Genomic DNA, 20,426 nt, shown 5'->3' on the forward strand with positions numbered 1-20,426 from the left:
GGGACTGTCCCAAAGCAATCGTGCAACTCTGCTGGGTCCCCACAACTCCTGTGTAGAACACAGCAACCAGGAATGGACTGAAGTTGAATCAGAGGAAGCATTTTCCTCTACCCTCCCAATCACCAGATTTTTTGTGTAGATGGAAGCTCCTGAACTCTAATCCATTAGGCTGGGTCCATTTTCCACAATTCTGTGACTGGCTGGAAGGGAGGAAGGCTGTAAAGTGAAGCAACGATACTGGCACTAGCCCTTGTCAGTAACAAACACCACACTACATCTCAGGCTTTTCCACACTACATGCCTGACTGACTTGTTGCATGGACAATGCTAGGAAGTGGTCCTGCCCTGCTCATCTAGAAATCCAGGCCTGAGAACACTGCTGCTACCCCAACAAGGCTCAGATCAAGGGAAAGTTGCATCATGCTGTAGACTCCAATGCAGCTGGCACTTAACATAGCAGCCTGGCTGACCTTTACACAGCACGCAGTCTCTGGTGGTTCAGATTTGTTCTGGAACATTCATACATTTTAGTTTTCCCTCATTCCTTCACTACCCCACAGCTCCCCACCCAGCCAACTTTACCTTCTTCCCATTGTCATCCAGCTCGGCTGCTTTCCGCTTCTCCCCTCGTTTATCCTCCACTTTCTTTTCGGGGGTCACATAGACTAAATTGTTACCTGTCAACAAGAACCCCCTGCATTGTTAGTGCACATGGCTGAGACAGGTGTGTTTTAAAGCAGTTCTTGAAATACAGGTGAGTAGAGAAGGAGAAAAGGGAAAGGTGCTGGCACATCCAGACTGGCTGCGAAGAGCCAGGAGGTAAGTTTCCAAGAAGAAATTCTCCATCTTCTTTCCTGATCACCTCCCAAAACTTGTGCTGTTGCTGCTTCTGCACTGGCATGATGCACAGGTTGTCTATCCCTTTCCCTGTTTGTCAACATTCAAACATGAAGCTACTCAGGAATTTGGAAGGAGATCAAGTCTCTGGGGGCAGAACAATGGAAATGCTATAATACAGGGACCAGTTCCAGGAGAAAGCAAGTGACAGAATGCCATTAACTGACCCCAGCCATCCAGAGCCCACCCCCTTTGGAGGGCACTACTTTACCTTCAGACTTCTTGGTTTTTGCAGGCGACTTCCTTGGGGGAGTTTTAGGAGTATTGTGTGGTGTGGAAGACCCTGAATTTCCATCATTCTCTCCACTGCTACCAGCTGGAGATACCTCCTCCTCTCCAGCAACAACACTGAAATCAGACTTCTCTTTGGAGAGCTGGTACAGCTCCTGCCATAAAGAACAAGGAAGATATCAGGATTGTGTACAAAGGCTGTGATTCCAAGTTCCTGGCAGGCTGCCATTTAGACCACACTGATGTGGAATATGCCTATTTTTCCCTTACAATCACTTCTCACTAGGAAGGAACAGATGGCAAATGGGATGTCACAAACACCCCTGCCCTGACTGTGAGAAGGAAGACAGCAGGAGCATCCAGCCAATGCAGTGCCATTGGCTGGATGTTGTCTGAGAAGCTCACCTGCTTGTCTAGCTGAAGCTGTCCTTTTAGCTAAGGGTGACCTGTATTGCTTTGATGGAATGTAGAACTATGACGAACTTAGAAGAGAAAGTTATCTTGGTCAGAAAATGACTTCCTCCATCACTGTGGCTGTTACAAGAGGTAATGCAACAGCCTGCTGACACAGTATTTCTCCATAGTGCACTATTAAGAACACAAGTATTGCCATTCACTGGGTCAGACCATAGGTTCATCTTGCCTGGTCTCCTGTGTTGCAGTGGCAGAGACTGGATGCTGAAAGGGAGAATGAACTGGGTCTGACCAGGGTTTCTTCCACTGTTTCTCTCACTTGCAGCCTCCACCATTTAAGTCTGGGAAATTCTGATTCAGAGGCTGTATCCTTAATTCCCCGTACTCAACGGCTACTAATGCCCCTTTCCTCCAAGAACCTGTCCAATCCCTTTTTTGAATGTGGTTAAACTGGCAACTTCCACAACATTTGATGGCAATGGAGTTCCACACTTTAAATTACACACTGTGTAAAGAACTTCCTTTTGTAATTTTTAAATTTACTACCTACTAGTTTCATTTTGTGACCCCCTAGCTATCCCTAGTTATTTTGTAACTTCTAGTAACTCATCCAACAGCCTCAGAAAAGCCTTCTATATAAAAACAAGATGCACAGCAACAAAGCTCATAAAACAAACTCATCCTAGTGCAATTACCCAATCTGCTACTATGAACATGGCTGCCAGCAAGTATTCCATTATGTACAGTGCAGTCAGAATTTGCCTTTTCTTTAAGCAGCTTCCCTCAGGATTTCCATCATTACCATGCTGAGGATATGCAACTAAATTAAAAGCCTCACCTTGAGTTGAGGGAGATTGGTAGCTGTCTTCCAGTCTTTGTCATCTCGGATCCGGGTACAACGAGGGAAACGAATGGAAATCCCATCTGCCGTGTGGGCTTCTGCTTTAGAGAACTCCGCACCTGTTATCTCCCACACTGGGGCCTTCTAGATAGAACACATTGGAGATCTGTCAGAGAGAAGGCCAAATCTTTGTAGGCCTCTCATTAATCTACTAAACTGGACATGTTTGTATCTCTGCACCTCTTTCCCAAAAGACCCAGGCAAAACTGAGCTAAGCATTTATATACATCTCTAAAATCACTATGAGATTTTCAGACAGACTTAACTCCAGCCAGAAGTATCACAGAGGATGCGATGAGCACTTACCTTTGGGTCTGGAACAATGAAATCTGGATAGTAGAGCTTATTTATTTTTAGCCAGCTTGGAATTTTATTGGGATCCTAGAAAGCCAAGAGGAGATAACAGGATCATTGATGATAATCCATGTGATAAACCTTTTCTAACAGAAAAGACCTGCTAAAAGAAACTTGTTTGATTAGCAACAGCACCTACATCCTGTACAGAATCCAACCCCAACAATCCTGCTTCATACATCAAAAGTGTGTGCCTCAGAATCCAGCAACCAATTTACTCTAAGGCATAATGCCCGAGTTGCTTTTAACTTGGTTACAACAAAATTCCAATACATTTTAATCTTACTATACAATTTTCAAGTTACAGTGATATACTGCCAGGCATATTGAATTTTTAACTTTCTAAAATGTCAAGTACATGCTTCAAGCTCATTCATTTTCAGAACTTAAATCTGCATAGGTACTTAAATAAGAGTGACCCAAGATACTACACTTATGGCATGTACAGACATTCACTCTGCCAGAAGAAACTCTCCAACAGGTTATTTTTCTCCCGGAGCAGCCATTTTTCTGGGAGAAAAATCCTGAACATGCATACATTCACGGTTTCTCCTTAGAGAGCAGTGACTCTCCCAGAAAACAAATGTCTGTACATAGCCTGGAGCCTCACACAGACATTCAGTTTCTCTTAGGAGAGTTGCTACTCTCCCAGGAGAAGCCACAATTGTACAGATGTTCAGGCTTTTTCTCCTAGTGTAAAAGTGGTCATTCTAGTAGAACAATAACCCATGAACAACTAGAGTTAAATGGCTCCCAGGAGAGCATCTTCTCTATAGGTACCTTCTGAGAGAAGCTGCAGCATTGTCCTCCAGCATCCCAGTATGTTTTCTCCCACCCAGAGGTCCAGGGAGACAGTGTATTGCTTACGCTGGACTTACTGCTCCAGCCAAGTAGGGCCCCCTTCACAATTCCCTCATTGTGCTGCAGGGAAACAGCCTGCAAGACAGTCTGGGTCAGCCAATCAGGGCTGCTCCATGCACTGCTATCATCTCTTGCCAGGCAGACTGAGAGCCTGCAGAGCAGGCCGAGATGTATGCACAGGGGCCCCTGGTTACACATAGTGGCTCAGCAAACCAAGAAATCTCCTAGATTAGTTGAACACGAGTATACAGCCTTATATGCCCAGGTTTTAACTCTGGAGCTCAAAAATTTTCACCTAGGCATTTGTCATGCTGAACCTTCATCTGATGGCTGGGTTAGTTAAAGTAAACTAAGCCCCCCCTCTACATGCTGTATGTATTATACAATTACCTGGTTAATTAGGCATTTACTTTAGATCAGCGACATGTGCAACTACCATGCCGTAAGAAGGTCCAACCAGCTATAAAGTTAGGGCTGGAAAATGCGTAATAACTTTATAGTTGCTTTCTATCCAGCTTTAAAATTTGTCATCTGATGGGGCTCCTAGCTGCAGGGTCGCACCATGCACTGCTGTGGCTGGGAGTCCCAGAGCTGACAGGACTCTCAGCCACAGCACAGTCCCATGGGTTGCCATGGCTGGGAGTTCCAGCTGTGGCAGTGGCCCTATGATTGTGTGGATTGTGCTTTACCTGACTGTCTAGAGGGGCCCTTAAAATTGCAGTTTGTTACTTCTCATCTAAATATGGTACATGACCTCCCACATATCACAAGTGTACAAATGTAAGGGAATGCCCAATGTTCAGAAAGCTGGCAGTAACTGAAGTTCAGTTTGGCTGGACAGATCATGGATCTCTAGTGGAAGGTCTCCAGAGATCTTTAGCTATATCTTCCATCATTTAAAGCCATTTTTCAGGTTATGGTTAGGCCCTGACAGTCATTTCTGCCATCTCTACTCACTCACCACTTCTACTCAAGCCAAAGGGGGAAGCAGCCCTTTCTCAAGCCAATTGCTGAATGTACTCCTAACCAACCTAGTGCTAGAGCCCAACTCACCTTGCTGATCTTCACCATGTCCAGCTCATTCTGCAGGCGAGCTAAGGTGGCATCATCATGCCCACCAGAGCACTTTGTCACCGTACACCATTTTTCAGTCTTGGGATCATAGCAGCCCATTAGGAAAATTGACATCATTCCACCTGGAACAGAGAAAAGGGGGTTTCGGTGTCAAGATACCATGGCCAGCCTAGGACTTCACATTTCACAAAGCAGCAGCAAGCAGTAGCTCCACCCTTGGGACTTGATGCTTGTGACCGATATTGTGAGGGGCAAGGATTTCTCAGGCTGCTATCTTTTACTGGACCAACTACATAGCTGGTACAGAGCAAGAAAAGCTTTTGAAAGTAAGACTTTCTTCATCATCACTGATATTCTCAGGTAAACTCCAATGCACAACACTTAGTGATGAGACTCTCTGCTGGGCCACAGGACACCAGCCGACTCTCTTGCCCAATGCTCTTGCACTCTATCCCACAGTGAAGCCTGCTGTTTGCAACTACCATGCTTTGTTATAGATCACTGCATACAGCAGTAAGTACTATATCCAAAAAACAGCCTCATAAAAGGGGCAGCTGTTGAAATTAGCCAGGCAAAAAACCAGAGATTCTTCTACTAACTGAATAACAGGTAAGTTACAGATGCACACTAGTTCTAGCAGACACACCTTTACTGCCTTGTCCGTAGAAAGCTCCCAGAACCACCAGGTCTGCTGTATCAGCCATGGCACCTTCATTTAGATAGTCCTTTTTCACTTTCAGCCAGTGACGTTTTCCTGGCTCATACGTGCTCTACACAAAACAAGTAAGCATTCCTGGTAAGGAAACCCCATTCATATTTCTGCAGGGAACCATTAGCTGGCTACAAGAATACCTTTGATTCACAGGGACAGGTTTAGATCAAGATTTCCACTGTTTATGAAAGTGACCATCACCAAAATCTAGAGATGACATTTAAAAAAATGCTGGTAGGCATAGTGTTTTCATTCTTCTAATCTCAAAAAAAATTTACAAAAGCAGCTAAGTATCTTAAGTACCTTTTAAAGCACATTTATGCAGACAGAAACCAAAGTGCTGAGAGACGTAGTGCTATATCTATGGTCAAAACAGAGTTGTCCATAAAGGTCAAGGTTTTTTCCTCCAATTCAGTGTCCTAAACAGTGGCCCACACTGCTATAGGGCATGTATAAGTACTGCCAGCCCCGTTTATAGAGAGGTTTCATGAATTTAAATGAACACTTAAATGACAGGGACACATGCAACCAAGTAAGAATAAAATTACTATTTAGCTAAGTAATAACAGTAATTTGAGGGTTCAAGAGAAGTCAGTTGTATACCAACAGCCCCATTTGTGGAATAGTTCAAAAGGTTACATCTACTTTTAAAGAGCTAGGCTCCTTTAGAACAATTCAGTATTAAATCTAATCTAATCTTACAGTGAAAAATTGTTATTCGAAGGTTCTAGTTCAATCCAAAAGAAAATATGGACATTAGTACACTTGCCTTTATATCCTTCAGCACCAGTCCTTCCAGTCCCTCACGGATGACTCTATTGATCATATCTGCCAGATCTGAAGCTTTCTGGAAGGGAAAGGAAATGGCTGTGCTAAGTCTCATCCTCCTAGATGGCAATGTGTACCAGGGATTTTCCACTGGCTATTCTTACCATTCTTCAGGGGGAGCAAAAATTCACCAAGAAAAAGTACCTGAAGTGGCAAACAATTATCAAACACCATCAGCCAGCTATTTTCAAAGAAAACAGCTGTCCCTCAATTTTTTTTGCCAATACAAGCACAGGACTTGGCAGCAGGAAGGGGAAGGATGGGCTGTGAAGCTATGAAGTTCTATGCATGGCAACTGAAGTGACCACTAAATCTGTTGTTGTCTCTATAGTAGCTAAATGTAGCCTGGCAGCAATAGGCAGGCTATTGTCTTAGATGGAATAGTCTGCAGCTCCTATGTTCTAGTGACAGCTTTTTCACATATAGTTGACCAGCTAAAGAAAAACTGCAGGACGTGCAGAGTAAGTAGATAATGCAGTGATTCCAGATCACTTCTAGAAACAGTAAGGAGGAAACAAGAGTCAGCTGAATCCACTGCACCCTTTATATTCCTGGGTTGGATTTGAGGGCCGCTGGGACATATGCTCAGCCCCAGAAAAGCATCTCATGTTGCATACACGCATACCAGAAATATAATCCATGTGGATGATCATTTGATGAGTTGCTACATGTGCAGCCTTTAAGCATGTTGCTATTAAGTCAATGAGAGGTGTAAAGGGTCAGAGTTCAGATGCAGAATCTGACGGTAAACCCTTCTTGCTATTTGAAACTGAACTCACTGTGACATGCTTCATCTCGGAGAAGAGGATCCGGCTGGGGATTTCAACCATGTTATCATGGAGAAACTTACGACGCTCACACAAAGGCCTGAGAAAGAACAGATGCATCAACAAAGGGCATATATCAAAAAAGAAAAAGTACCTCAGCCGCTATGTACCAGACACCCGAACATTAAGAAAAAGCTACTTAAACACCACTTAGCAAATAATTTCTCCTTTACAATGCCAGGAAATGAAATCAATATTTTATACACCACCTTGTAAAGTACCATAAACTCCCATGTAAACAAATAAGCCAGCTTTAAATCATGGATACTAATTTCAACTCATAGATGGAGCCTGTGTTTAATACTGAAGCCTTTTAGGTCTTTGATTGTTCTGAGGATAAGTGGAACTGCAGAGCAGGACTCTGGTCCACTGGTTCTAGCTCAAATATTTCATTGCTGCTATCAATCTATTAACATCCTTTTAAAGTGAAATTCAAGCCAATGGTGTTATTTATATTAGAATACTCAGGCTACAGAGTTCAGACTCTCTTGTGCAATAGGATTTTACTATACAACCTGTTTTAGAGTGGGTGACAGCATACTACGACTCCCACCATGCAATGCTCCACTGTGTGAAGGCTGTACAGGTCATCTACCCTCCTATTAAGAGAGGTTATTCACACAGGTGATCCCCCAATTTTATTGAAATTAGATGCAGTTTTTTGTCTTCCAGCAACAAAGAAATGTAGCAATTAGCTGGGCAAAGTCTGGAAGGCCAAGATAATTCAGATGCTCTTATACCCAGCTTGTGTAATATGCATATTACAATATTTACTCAATTAGATGAGGTTTTCTCCCGCCCCTTTACCAGGAAGACAAAAACTCCATGCCTTACAATACAGTGCAGCTGCTGAAGCTGGGCAGCTGGAGTGGCAGCTGCTGCCTATTTGCCTCCCTCCCCAACCTCTACATACCCTGCCATTCCTTCCCTGCAGCTCACAGTATCTGCCCCCACCAAGCAGCTTCTTCCTCTTGTCCCCTCTTGTGCACTCCTCCTTATCTTTGCTCCACACTAGCAGGCTCTGTCCTCTCTGCATCCTGGAGAATACAGGACATGCTCCAGCCCAGCCCTGTAGCAACACTACCAGCTCTGCAGTACTACAGGTCCAGGCTGGAGCCATGCCCCATGCCCCAGGCTGCAGCAGGGATGGAGACTGCTGGTGCAGAGTAAGGTAAGGGGGGAGAGCAGGGAGAATAAGACTTCAGGGGGGGCACAAGGGGAAAATTCAGACAGTCTGAGATTGTGGGGAGAGCAGGCACAATGTGGGGTAAGGAGGGTCAGGGGGGGAAGAAAGAGGCAGCAGGAAGCAGGCTGCCTACCTCACACTGCCTGCACCACCACCTCCACACTGCCCACTTTCCTCCCACTGTCTGCTCCATTACTGCACCCTACTACTCCCCCCACCCAACTGCCCCATTACTGCTCCCTGATCTTTCACCACCACCTGTAGTGGTTGGGGGCGGTGGGGGGGGCAGGAATAAATTTAAGATGATCCTCCACTAATTAGATTGCATACACCGAAAATTATAATAAAATTTATAATTTTCCATGTGTAGAACCTAATTATTGGGGGGGGGGATTGTTTTACATTCCAGGTCACCTTGTATTTGGGTAAATATAGTAAGTTACTTTGCTGAAACTTTAGAGCCAATTTTTTTGGGTGAACTGTATATTCACCAAAAAAAAAAAAAGGCATTTCAAGGGACTGAAGCTATTTGCCAATTTAGGCTGAAATCAACAAGAATTTTCATTCAAAAGGGTAGGAAATATTTTTTAAAGTGTCAAAACATTGTATTTAGACATTCTTCAAATGGAAATATTTTATTATGGAAAATGTCAAACCATTTGGTATCAATATTTTTAAATAAAACATTGACTTTGTTTTAAAACACCATTTTAAACACTGGCTTAAACTAAAAATAAAGGCTGCTTACAGATGTGGGAAAAAAAAGAAAAAAACCCAGCACTTTCCTTTTAGCTCTACATGCCCCTGCACTGAGCGCAACACAGCACATGCCCAGAAGAGGAATCTAATGAGTTTGACCTGGCTTGCCAAGCATCGGTATAGCTCGTGCACTTCAGCAGGGCTTTTTGGTGATTTTACCCAATAGCCAATTGAATCGGCTATTAAATAAAAGTGCCAAAAAGCCCTGCTGAAGCATGCAAGCTATACAAAAGCTGCAGAGCCGAGTCAAATTGATGCAATTCCTCATCTGGTGAAGTGGTGGGGTTCCCCCCCCCCCCACCAAGTTTGTCAGCACCCAAAAAGGGTTAAAAATAAGCCCAGAAAGAAAGAACTTTGTTTTGGGTTAGAGCAAAATGATAAAACATCTGTGTTACAAGAGACAGACAAGTCAGAATACACAGCTACTGTAACAAAGCCTATAAGATTCACATATTCATAGAGAGGCATAAATGTTAAAACATCTATAAGTGACTTTGGTGCTCAAATCTCATTTTTGAAGCAACTCAGGCACTACTAACTGGATCCACATGTGGGACATGTGAGAGTATCCTGCCACAGCTTTAGCACTGAACAGCTCTGCACAGTCAGGACTCAAATTTGCAAGTGGCCCACTTTGGCAAACTTAGGCAGATAGGGAACTTAAGTCAGCAGAAGCCATGGATAAGTTGCAGCTGAACAGTTTTAGACAAAGCAGCGGGTGCAAAGTATACAGGCGCATGAATCAGTTTGCAGACCTGGTCCCTAAGAGACTGTCTCCTCTGCAGCAGCAATGCGTCCAGCTGGCATGTCCCACAGAATGCCCTGCAGACTCGCATGCTCCAAGCCTGGAAAATGTGCCAATGAGACTAACTCCAAGGGATATTCCTCTAGTTTCCAGGATACCTAAGAGCAGCAAGTGGGGATGAGGCCTGAGCAGCCTCTCAGGGTCATGCAAGTAAGATGTGCTCAAGACACGCAGATGCTGCAGTATAGTTGGCCCAAGTGAACTTTGGTGCTTTTGAAAATATTTTCTTGGCCCCATTTCTCCATCCTGAACATCACTGGACCTATGTCTTTCAAACATACCTGTCCATCAGGCTGACATCATTGAAGTAGATACAATCAAATACAAACAAGCAGACATTGGCATCTTGGAAAGCAGCTTTCTGTAAGGCAATTAAGAACGGTTAAAGAAATCCACATGAAGTACCGAACTACTATGCACATGGCAATACTGGAGAAAAATGTACAAGACAAACATATGAAGCAACAGAATTTTTTTTTCCATTTAAGCTTTGTTATAGTAAACAGCTGTTCCTTGTAGACAACTTGGATTTAAATATACTGTAGTTCTTTAAAATACAAAACAAGAAAAAGAAACGTTAATTTGCTACTGAAAGGGTAGCAACAACTGCATAGATATCGATGACTTCCAGCAAGTGAAGCATGAGTTGCTCCTGCTTTGAGAAAACCCAGACATTATACTGATGTTACGTGAATGGCTCCTTATAAAAGCAGTAATTTAATTCTCAATATACCATCCTGATCCTCATTTCAGTTCAACATAACTGCGTTTTAAGTCATACCGATATATACCTAAAATCAGTGTCACACTGGCCTCTTCTACCTCCTAGAGTGTTAAGTTGAATAATAGCAGAGAACCCTATAACTTATATGTCCAGCAACTCCTTTCATTATTTGCACCAGGTTCAAGTTCTCCAAATACAAGTACTATCCTACCCCAGCACAATGTATGTCTGAGCTTATACTAACACCCTGAGCCCAGAAACTTATCCTAATGCTTGGTTCACCACTGAGCCTATCAATGACCCAACAGGGCAAACAGTTTTACTGAATATTTTAACAGACTAAGGCTGTAAATCTCTGTTAATTTGAAAAATAAAGCAATTCATAACAAGAGCACTCTTTTGTACCTTGTGGACTCCAAGGGTCCCAAAAGGGAGTGGTTTGCCTGTTTTGTTGTCAATGAGAAGAACTTCTGAATCCAAGATCATACTGTGTCCACCAGGAAAAGCTCTGGGGATGAAGTCCTTAAAATGGGCCACCTGAAAAACAAGAGGCAAAGACTTATTTGCTTACCCTGTGACATCTGCCAGCAAAGTCTTCCCTCCAGAACATGTTGTGAAGAAATGCAGCAAGTATGCTCAATATTCCCTATTCAGACCACAATTCACCCGATATTCTTCTCTCTCTCTCAGCTGCAAGTGACCTTATTATAATGGAGAGAGAAATCCATAATGGTTCCTTGAATTGGAGCTATATACATATAAGAATTTACTGGTGAAACTGCAGGAGATGTATCAATTTTGTGCAGCATAAGGCTGCAGTATTAAACCTAGCAAGCACCCTGAAAAGGCATTCACAAATCACACATCCAGTTACAATTAACCCCTGGCTCTAGTGGAAGCCAAAGCATCCAACCCACAGAAAAGTCCTCAAGTAGACACAAAGCAGGAACAACTGTATAATTTTCATGTAAGACTTTCATAGGGGGCCATGAAGACATATAGAAAAGACGCAGCAGCAATGTGCTAGGGCATGAACTTTAACAGATCAAATACTCATATCAACAAGCCCAGACTTCTGTTTCCAGAACAGGACACAGCAAGTCTTTGTTCTCCTCCCTGCTCGCTTGGATTCTGAAAGACAGATAATAAGAACCAGTCCTTTCACATGCCATAAGATTCTACTGGTGTATACAATAAATCTAACTCTCCAGGAGTATTCACCTGTAATGTAAGGCCACTCAAAATCTAACAAGTGCTAAGCATGTACAGAATGATTCAGAATCCCTCAACTCCTAGCAGAGCCTGGATGTTAGTCAACTGACAGGCGTCAGTCACAAAGGTTTCACTAGCTTGTACAGCAGCACAGTTATTTGGATCTGCCCGAGTTTTATAAAAGCAGCACTTCTCTGCAAATGAAAACTTCAAACAAGAGATTTTTTATTTACCTCAGGACACAGCAAGAGACAAAACTTCTGCTCCCTCTCTTGTATCATTCCTTAAAGCTTCTCCTTCAAAAATATTGTCACTACAGATGAATACTTAGATACAGGAACTCTATTTATTATGTACTTTGCTCCTCAAGTCAAACTAACAGCAGAATATTCATCCCTTTGGTTTTAATTTCTCTTCACTGCCTATCTTCTGTTCACAGATCCATACCCCCTGAACATCCAACACCAGCTCCTACACACCCTTGCCAAGAATCAGAAAAGTAGAAGGAAAAAGTAGTGAACAGGCTGCCCATACTTTTCAGGTACTGGGCTGTAGTTTGTGGTTGCAAAAACAAAAAAACAAAAAACCAAACCAAAAAAAGTCATTTAGTATTTTGCAAAAGCATTTTATAAATATCAGCCAAGCTCCATGAGCTTCTGTGAGAAAGGTATTATTTAGATCTTCCTGCTTGGGCAAATTCCGACTGCCCTGGGCCCCATGCTTGGGGGGCGGCCCGCAGTCAATGCAGTATTAGGCCCTGCTGTGGCTGCCATGTGCCTCCACTGCTAAGCACCACGACCACCATCCTCCCTCCCCTGCCGCTCGCTTCGCCGGCTCCAGCCACTTGCCACCCCACTCCCCCCGGGCCCTGCACAGGTTGATAAGCCCAGGGCCCTGCATACCCCTAGGGATAGCTCTGGTAACCACACTTTCCAATGGAGGCACTCCCAAGGAATCAATCAGAGAGGGAGAATCAAGTGAGGGATCTGGGAAAAAACTCTGACCCCAGTTTCTGATGGGGTAAAATGACGATGCATAATTTCAACAAGTTTAATGTAGAGATTAAAGGTATTGGGGCAGGAGAGAAGTAAATAAGAGAAAAGAAAAAAGTGAGACCTCATAAAAAAATACCTATATCACTCCAAACAGCTGCCTACTGTACCCAGAAGCAGTTGGCAGAGAGGTCCAAAAGCAAATTATTTAACTGACAAGTTTCAAAATACCACAGAGAGGCTAACAATGAACTCTGCTTACCATAATGTAAACTGTGGTTTTCAAGAATCACAAATTACCTAAATACACAAAAGCCTGAAATTGGGCTGTATTGTTCCAGGAACAGATAGGGGAATACTGCCAAGGTAAGCAGCTAGCCTGTTACTGGGGATAGCTTGGGACTCTCCTTACTTTGTGAGGAAGGACTGGCTTGAGGCTTCGGCTGAAGTAGCTGAAATGATCTCCATTCTTGTGGACCTGCACTCGCTCCCCATCATACTTGATCTCTGCGTACATCCCATTCGGACACTTCTTCATGGCATATTCTATTGACTTGCAGGCTTCAGCCTTACAAGAGACAGGGAAGAAGAATTCAATTTTAAAAAAGTTACTTTTAAAGGCATTAACTGAAACCACTTTCATGAAGTTTCTTAAAATGGACTAATACCACATTCTTTTAAAAACAAATCTTGCTGTCAAGGGATGTCTCTTAACACTCACACCAACTCTCTCTCTCTCTCAATTTAAGTCCATCATTCTATTTAGAATCCTTTTCTTCTTCCTGAGTAATTCTGCCTCTCCAGTGTTCACCCCTCTAAATATTTGGAAGCTGCATATGACACCTAAGGGTTCACTTGATTCAAACAAATATTTAGCATTTTTTGTTCCAACCAAAAGAAGGTAAGCTTTGTAGATCTGAGCCTCTTCTCCTCATAAGAGTTGAAATTATTTGCTACCAACCTTTCCAAAGAAAGGCAACACTCTGGGCTATAAGCAGAGAACAGGACAAAAAATTAAGCTTAGAGTAATCAGTATAACACATTGCATTCAGGCCTCTGCAAAAGAACAGTTCAAAGCTAGACATATCACCACAAACCATCACCCCATAATGCATAACCATTTAGGTACCAACTGATTCTCAAAGGTTGAGATCTCGGGTCATTTTGTGTGACAATCCCCAGTTTCTCCCTCTAGTGCAGGGTACGCAGGAAATTCACATTACCAGCATAGGCTGAACAGGGGTCATCAGAGAGGCCTGCACACTGAGGGTTCGCTTCAGACCCGGCTGCTTCTCTGCCTCCTGCTGGTTTCTTAGCACACGCTCCACAACATCCTGAAGATTGCGTGATGCTTTGAATGCCTCATAGGCATTTGGATCCAAAGCATCTAACCTTTAAACAGTTAAGGGAGAAGAAAAAGAAAAAAGTTACTCTAATCAGCCCCGACCTCCCTGCCAATAGCTCAAAAGGACTGTGTCTGTTTTGGGTTTCATTTCTTATACAATAAAAGGTGGGACTCACACATGCTTTGCACCAGCATTCATTTTCAAATCGTGCTTTATAAGCCTGATGATGCATTTCAGGTCATTGCCCGTGCACCTAAAATGCAAGGAGAAGATCCAGTGAGCTAATATTCTTCTGACCCATTACTTCAAGATAAAAAAGGAAAAGAAAGACTCAACCGTTTGCAACAAGAAGCAAAGCCCTTTGTTGCAAACCCCTCGAGAGAACAGAAGGACTAAACTCAGGAAGAAGGTAGAGATGAGAGAGCCCCCACCCACTACAGTACAGATTCTAGTGTACTGCATCAAACTGCTGCAGTACAGTAGATCCCCCCACTGTTATTTGTGTTACATAAATAGCTAAACAGATGGTGCATCCTCATTTCAGTTATGCTACCCCTTTCCAGGAAGGGCTCTGCTAAAAGGGGGAGTAGATGAAAGCCATACACTCTGTCACAACATGGGAAAACCCTTAAAGCTCCCATGATTTCCTGTCCATGGTTGAAAAGACACAATTATCTACATTCTAGGACAGAAGTATCAAAATGATCATGAACCCCAGATTCAAATCCCAGCACAGTCAAATCCTTCATGCATCAGAATCAGAGGCAAGTGAGCTCCAGGTCATTTACTCCAAGTAAACTGAAGAGAGACTCAAATACCTAAAGCTAATTCAAGATAGTACAGCATTTAAAACAGGGATTTGCATCTCTCACTGTTATGCTATGAGTTATTTAATTGATTCATCCATTCCTGGGAGGGAAAGCAAACTAATGGGGTATACATACAGTTTACAAAGTAGTTTGCAATGGTGCTACAGAAAAGCAACTATATGCTTAAGATTGCTAAAAAGCCAGAGAACACACTTATCTATCCAAGACAGAATCCCATTACACACATAAACATGAACTAGGGATTGTCCTGGTTATGATCTTACAGCCTCATTTACAAGTAAATTGCCTTACCTGCGAGTGATACCCTGAAGCAGAGTTTGCTGGTCATCCTCCTTTGTAAGCTTTGACAGTCCGATTAGGAACTCGTCCACTTCCTGGATTGTGAGGAGACTTTTGGCAGCTGGAGGACAGGACCTGCTCTCCTCAAAAAAGATGCGGACTGTTTCTGAAACATCTCCCTGTCTCCAAAAACAAACAATACTGGAATTTATCAAAGGTCTGGGAGGGAAAAAAAACAAGAATGATGGGTCAGTGGGGATGAAGTTTGATTCCTAAAACTAGATCCTCACTAGGGGGGGAACAAAGGAGTCTGATATCTGCAGGGAGAGTTGTAATGGCACTGAGTTAATATTTTCATCTGCTTTCTGTAATAGCATGTGCAAAGGACAGACAGTATCATAATATCTTACTATCACAGTACTTTCCACTGTTGCCACAATGCAATCTGATTTCACAGTTCTTACAGAACCTGTATATCAGTCACCCACTTCATTGGAAATCAATATAGACCAAGCCTAAAAGAATAGAGTGATCACCTTTATTTCATATCAATTGCACATTATTTTTTCCCCTGGGTGTTTATAAAAAACAGTTGAAGGGGAATAAGCCAGACAAACCAATAGTTCCATGGCAGCAGTGGCCTAGATTTCACTGCATCAAGGTGTGATCATCATAATATTGGTAGACTTTATATTAGACTACCTTCAGTCTTGGCTCCTATGAGCAATACATCACTGCTTTTGATTGGAACACTATTATATGCAAGGTTCCAGGCTGCAGTAACCTCATGATAAACTGCCAAGATAAGAAGGACCATCAGAACGGGCTCCAGAAAGCTTATCGTTTTTTCAAGTGGAAAAATCCATAGTTTCGATATCAACAAGGCTGAACATGAAGTGAACATGCTATGTACATCTCTTTACTGACCTGCTCCAGGTCCCGGACCATTTCATCCTGGCTGCAGTTGAAAATTCTGCTGAACAGCTTTACAATCTGCTTGTCATTCAAGTTGTACACAATTTTAATGACACCCGGCAACAGCAGCTTAATAGTCAGGTACAAGTCACCATGAAAGCCATCTGGAAAAAGATGCAAACGTCATTAGAAACTGTCAAAGCCTAGTCACAGCCACAGACTCTAGCATCTAACTGCAATGTCACAAAAGAGAAATACTAACTGTAATAGAAAACACTCCAGTGACAGCTCTCATGCATCACCCTATGTTCTTCTACTCCAGCAGGGGCTAACCTTTTTAGTAGGTGTACCATAAATTAGCCTTACACCTTCCCGTGTGTCACTACGATTCCCTTCCCCTGCCTAAGGTTGCTCTCCTTCCTGCTCTGTGCCCTGCTGCTTTGCTTTCTGCTCTGTCTCCTCTCCAGTCTGTTGCATACCACACACAAGCTGCTCATGACAGTTGTGCCACATGTGATACAGGTTGGCCACCCCTCAGTTCTTCTCTATATTAAAGGACACTTCTCAGGGGAATCATCCAGTTGATCCCTTCCTCATCTAATTTTAGTACCGCACATGGGTGACTGGTGCCTCCTGAGTCACTTGCCCCACCTGACTGCACAGTCAGCAACTGGGGGTGGGGAAGAGATCCCGCACAACTGATCCTGCTGACCTGCAATTGGCAGCAGTGTGCCGCTGGCACTTCTGGGTCGGTGGGATCGGCAGCGGGGGGACAGCTTCTCCTGGTGCACTTCCTGGCTGGTGCTCTCGAGGGGGGCACCAGCACTCTTGCCTGCCCCCTCACCTGGGCACGCTGGCTGACAGGGGGTGCACCAGCGCTCTCAGGGGGTGCACAAGCACCCCTGTGCACACCCTACGCATCACCACTGGTACTGCAGATTTGGCACCAACTGCTCGTGATCTTGTTGTTAGTCTTAATACAACTTACTATCTCCACAATAGTAAAGAGAATGGAAAGCACACTATGGATACCACCCAGATTATATTAGAGATAAGTGGTATAGGGCACAACTCTGGGAATCCTCATCCACAGACATGACTTTTTTCCTTCCTCAACTCCTGAAATAATGCTTGAGGGTCTGGTTAATTGTTTTAGAAAAGCCCTTCACACACAGTGAAATGTCAAGCAGGAGTCACACCTCCCCCAGTCCCTTTCTGCAGAAAGTCCTGGATGATCTGTGTTTTCACGTTATAGCTGGGTTTGTCAGCAACCATGGCGCACAATTTTCTGAATTCCCGCAACAAACAATCCTTGTGCTTTGGGTCACACTTCTTTGAAGACAGAGTAGACTTGTGGGAAGAATTTGCAGGGGTGTCCTCAGAACTGCCTGGTTTAGCTGCAAGAGAAAGACATACTATTTAAATTTTTAAGATGTAGGCTGGAATGATATGAGTCACACTTTGAAGAGACGGGCACCATTGTCCATGCAAGTGGAAAGCAAGAACAATACTAACAAACTGGCAAAGCTTCAAATATGAATGAAATGCACAGCAATATTTGAGAATTTATGATCAAAATCTGAATCAGCATTTAAAACAAAATTTATGCTACTTTAATAAGTCTTTTCCATTCAGAGCACAGAAGAATTTTCTGGAGCTTAAATCTACCTACTTCAATGGTTTAAATCTTGATGCAAAGAAACTGTGGCGAGTGATAATTTTATTTTACTTTCTGGACTTGCAGCAGATTTCCCCAATATCTGCAACCATGAAGGCAATCTTCAGTGGGTGGAAAAGGCTTGACAAAGGCACAGGTTTTCTTACAACTGTCGACTTAACCATTATTTGTTTTTTTTCCAATCAACTTCCAAAGATACCTGCTCTCACCAGGAAGATGGAACCTGTCTTGTCAACCTTATGCAGGATCTGGACATCTTATGTACAGTAGGATCAAGTCATCCAAAGATGGGATGACTTGATGAGATGATTTAATTTTAGCCTGCATGTGGATAAAATATATTCTATTATAATTATATAAAAACAGCTTATCTGACTGGTGGCATCCTTTTGCACAAGTACTGCAGACAGAGGGTTCAATATACAATCAGTGACTTTGTCAGGGGAGTCAGCTCTCAGACGCTGCTCCTACAAAAGCTCAGTCAGTCTCCAAGGACATTTTTATGTGCATTCCTGGATTGGTGCTTTGATTAGCAAGCTGCGCTAATTAAAAGAGCCCACGCATCCTGCGTATCAGCATTGCCACACTGAAAAAACGGCAACAGGGCACTTTGAACTAAAGCTCATCAGATGGGGCTTATTTCAAAGCACACCACTGGCATTTTGTCAGTGCGGAGACGCATGACGACACTGATACACGTGACGTGTGAGGCTGCTGGAGCACATCAATTTGCGTGCTCCAGCAGACTTGATTACATGCTGGATTTCCAGCACACCAGAGCAGGCTCTGTACATGTGTATAGGAGCCCCAAGATGCTACCCTGCCCTGCCTTCTGCAAATCTGTAATTCAGTGAGCTAAATCAGCTGCATCACAGTTCCTTATGAAGCTAAAGAACTAACTGGCAAATGATCAATTTATCGGAGAGGCTTGCTTCTTGTAAAAGAATACCTCATTTGAGTTGGATTCTCAAGTAGCCGTCAGAAGCAGTTTTTCCAATTAAAAAAATAAAATAAAATAAAATAAAAAAAGTACATTTAGAAATAAATGGTTATCTTAGTTTTAACAAGCAAAGAAAGGCTGTGTAACAGCCTACATTTTACAAACTTCAATATATTCAGGTATCTGGTTATACAGTACAGTCACACCAGGAGGACAATGGTTGCAGTTTTGGAAGGTGGTGGCTTTAGTTTAACAAACTGAAGTGCTAAAATATATTAGAAAAGCTCAGGTGTTTTATCTGCTTTATTTCTGCCTCTCTTTTAGCATAAAAGGGCACATCATTTCAAAACCTAGCGGCCCTTCAAAGGGGTAACGTAATCAACACAAGTCACAAAAAACAGCTTGCCAGTTCCATATTAGCTTTCCAAATACCTTCACTATTCATACCCCACAGAGAGAGGGAAAACTCCTGTCCTGCTCCTGTTAATGACAATGAGAGATTTTCCACTGAGGCTAACAGGAGCAGGTTTCTGCCGATTTCAGATGAGACAGTCAAACATTTTTTGCAGTCCCCTTACAGTTTTTGAGTAGAATATTTGGTTGGTTTTATCCTTGTTCACACAACCAGAATAATGCAAACACCTGACAGCTGAGAAAATACTTAACATTTTCCTCAAACTAAATATGAAATTTAGTTTGTACTAAACAACCTTCTAGTTTCTAGATGAAAGCTACTGGTGTGAGACTCGGCTTGAAACGCCAGAAATATGAATGCTATGTGAGAAATAAAAGCTTCTCCCAGCATCTATATACCAACTCCGACCTGTGAAACCAGAGAATTTCTTTGGAGATGGATTAGGAACAGCTCCTGGATCTTTCTTGGGGGAGGTTATCTGCCCACTGGGGGACAGCTTAGCCTGGACTGTTGCCTTCTTCTTAGGTGTGCTTGCAGACTTGGATGTGGCCTCTGTAAGAGATGAAGTGTTGAGATCCACGATCAGTGACAGCCCCACAGTCCTCAATAAGACTTAACAAGTCACAATGCTTGACAATAAGCAGCTTGTTTCTGAGCTACAAAACATCCCGCCCTTTAGGAAGGTGTTTCTACAGAGGAATAAGCACAAAGTTATGGGGATTGGCCAAGGGTCGCACAGCACGACACAGCAGAGCTGGGACCAGAAACCAGCAGTGGCTCCCAGTGCCCTGAAGAGGGGCAGATGACAGGTCACCTTGCGCATGCGTGCGAGCGCCCCTGCCTCTTCTCCCTTGCGGTAACTTTGTTTTCTGTCCCTGCCTCAAGATGCAGGGGGCGGGGGGACGGGGCACAGGGGCTCTCACCCGAGATAAGCTGGTTGATGAGGTCTTTCTCGGCGTCTTGCAGCTCCTCCCACCCCTCGAGGTCTGTGATGTCCTCGATCTTCTTGGTGGTGGCACGAGCCCGCTCCAGCTTCTCGAATATGCACTTCACGTGGTACCACTCCTTCATGTCGCCGCCCGACTCGGTGAAGGGGTTGGGCACAACCTTCCCAATGCGGACCATGCCCTTCAGGATCTTCTCCTTGCACTTCTTGCAGCCGGCCGTGCCGCGCTTGGCGTAGTCCACGCAGTACCGCTGTTCCGCCATGGCCTCGGGCGCCGAGCACAGCCAAGCGCGCGGGGCG

At 43.5% G+C, this 20,426-nt stretch overlaps 1 protein-coding gene across 1 annotated transcript in view; it reads right to left on the bottom strand.

Moving 5' to 3' along the window:
* LIG3 (DNA ligase 3) overlaps positions 1 to 20,420 on the bottom strand; it is a 25,303-nt gene extending 4,883 nt beyond the window's left edge. The window contains 20 exon segments of the mRNA XM_006025747.3: positions 583 to 677; positions 1,109 to 1,283; positions 2,381 to 2,527; positions 2,750 to 2,824; positions 4,712 to 4,854; positions 5,379 to 5,502; positions 6,214 to 6,264; positions 6,266 to 6,291; positions 7,052 to 7,087; positions 7,090 to 7,139; positions 10,131 to 10,210; positions 10,979 to 11,110; positions 13,190 to 13,345; positions 14,001 to 14,169; positions 14,299 to 14,376; positions 15,245 to 15,411; positions 16,160 to 16,311; positions 17,347 to 17,544; positions 19,589 to 19,732; positions 20,104 to 20,420. Coding sequence (XP_006025809.1) covers positions 583 to 677; positions 1,109 to 1,283; positions 2,381 to 2,527; positions 2,750 to 2,824; positions 4,712 to 4,854; positions 5,379 to 5,502; positions 6,214 to 6,264; positions 6,266 to 6,291; positions 7,052 to 7,087; positions 7,090 to 7,139; positions 10,131 to 10,210; positions 10,979 to 11,110; positions 13,190 to 13,345; positions 14,001 to 14,169; positions 14,299 to 14,376; positions 15,245 to 15,411; positions 16,160 to 16,311; positions 17,347 to 17,544; positions 19,589 to 19,732; positions 20,104 to 20,389 — 2,484 coding nt within the window. The 5' untranslated portion in view covers positions 20,390 to 20,420.
* Positions 20,421 to 20,426: the final 6 nt, after the last annotated feature.

The sequence above is a fragment of the Alligator sinensis genome, unplaced genomic scaffold, assembly GCF_000455745.1.
Source record: "Alligator sinensis unplaced genomic scaffold, ASM45574v1 scaffold561_1, whole genome shotgun sequence".
NCBI classification, from domain to species: domain Eukaryota; kingdom Metazoa; phylum Chordata; order Crocodylia; family Alligatoridae; genus Alligator; species Alligator sinensis.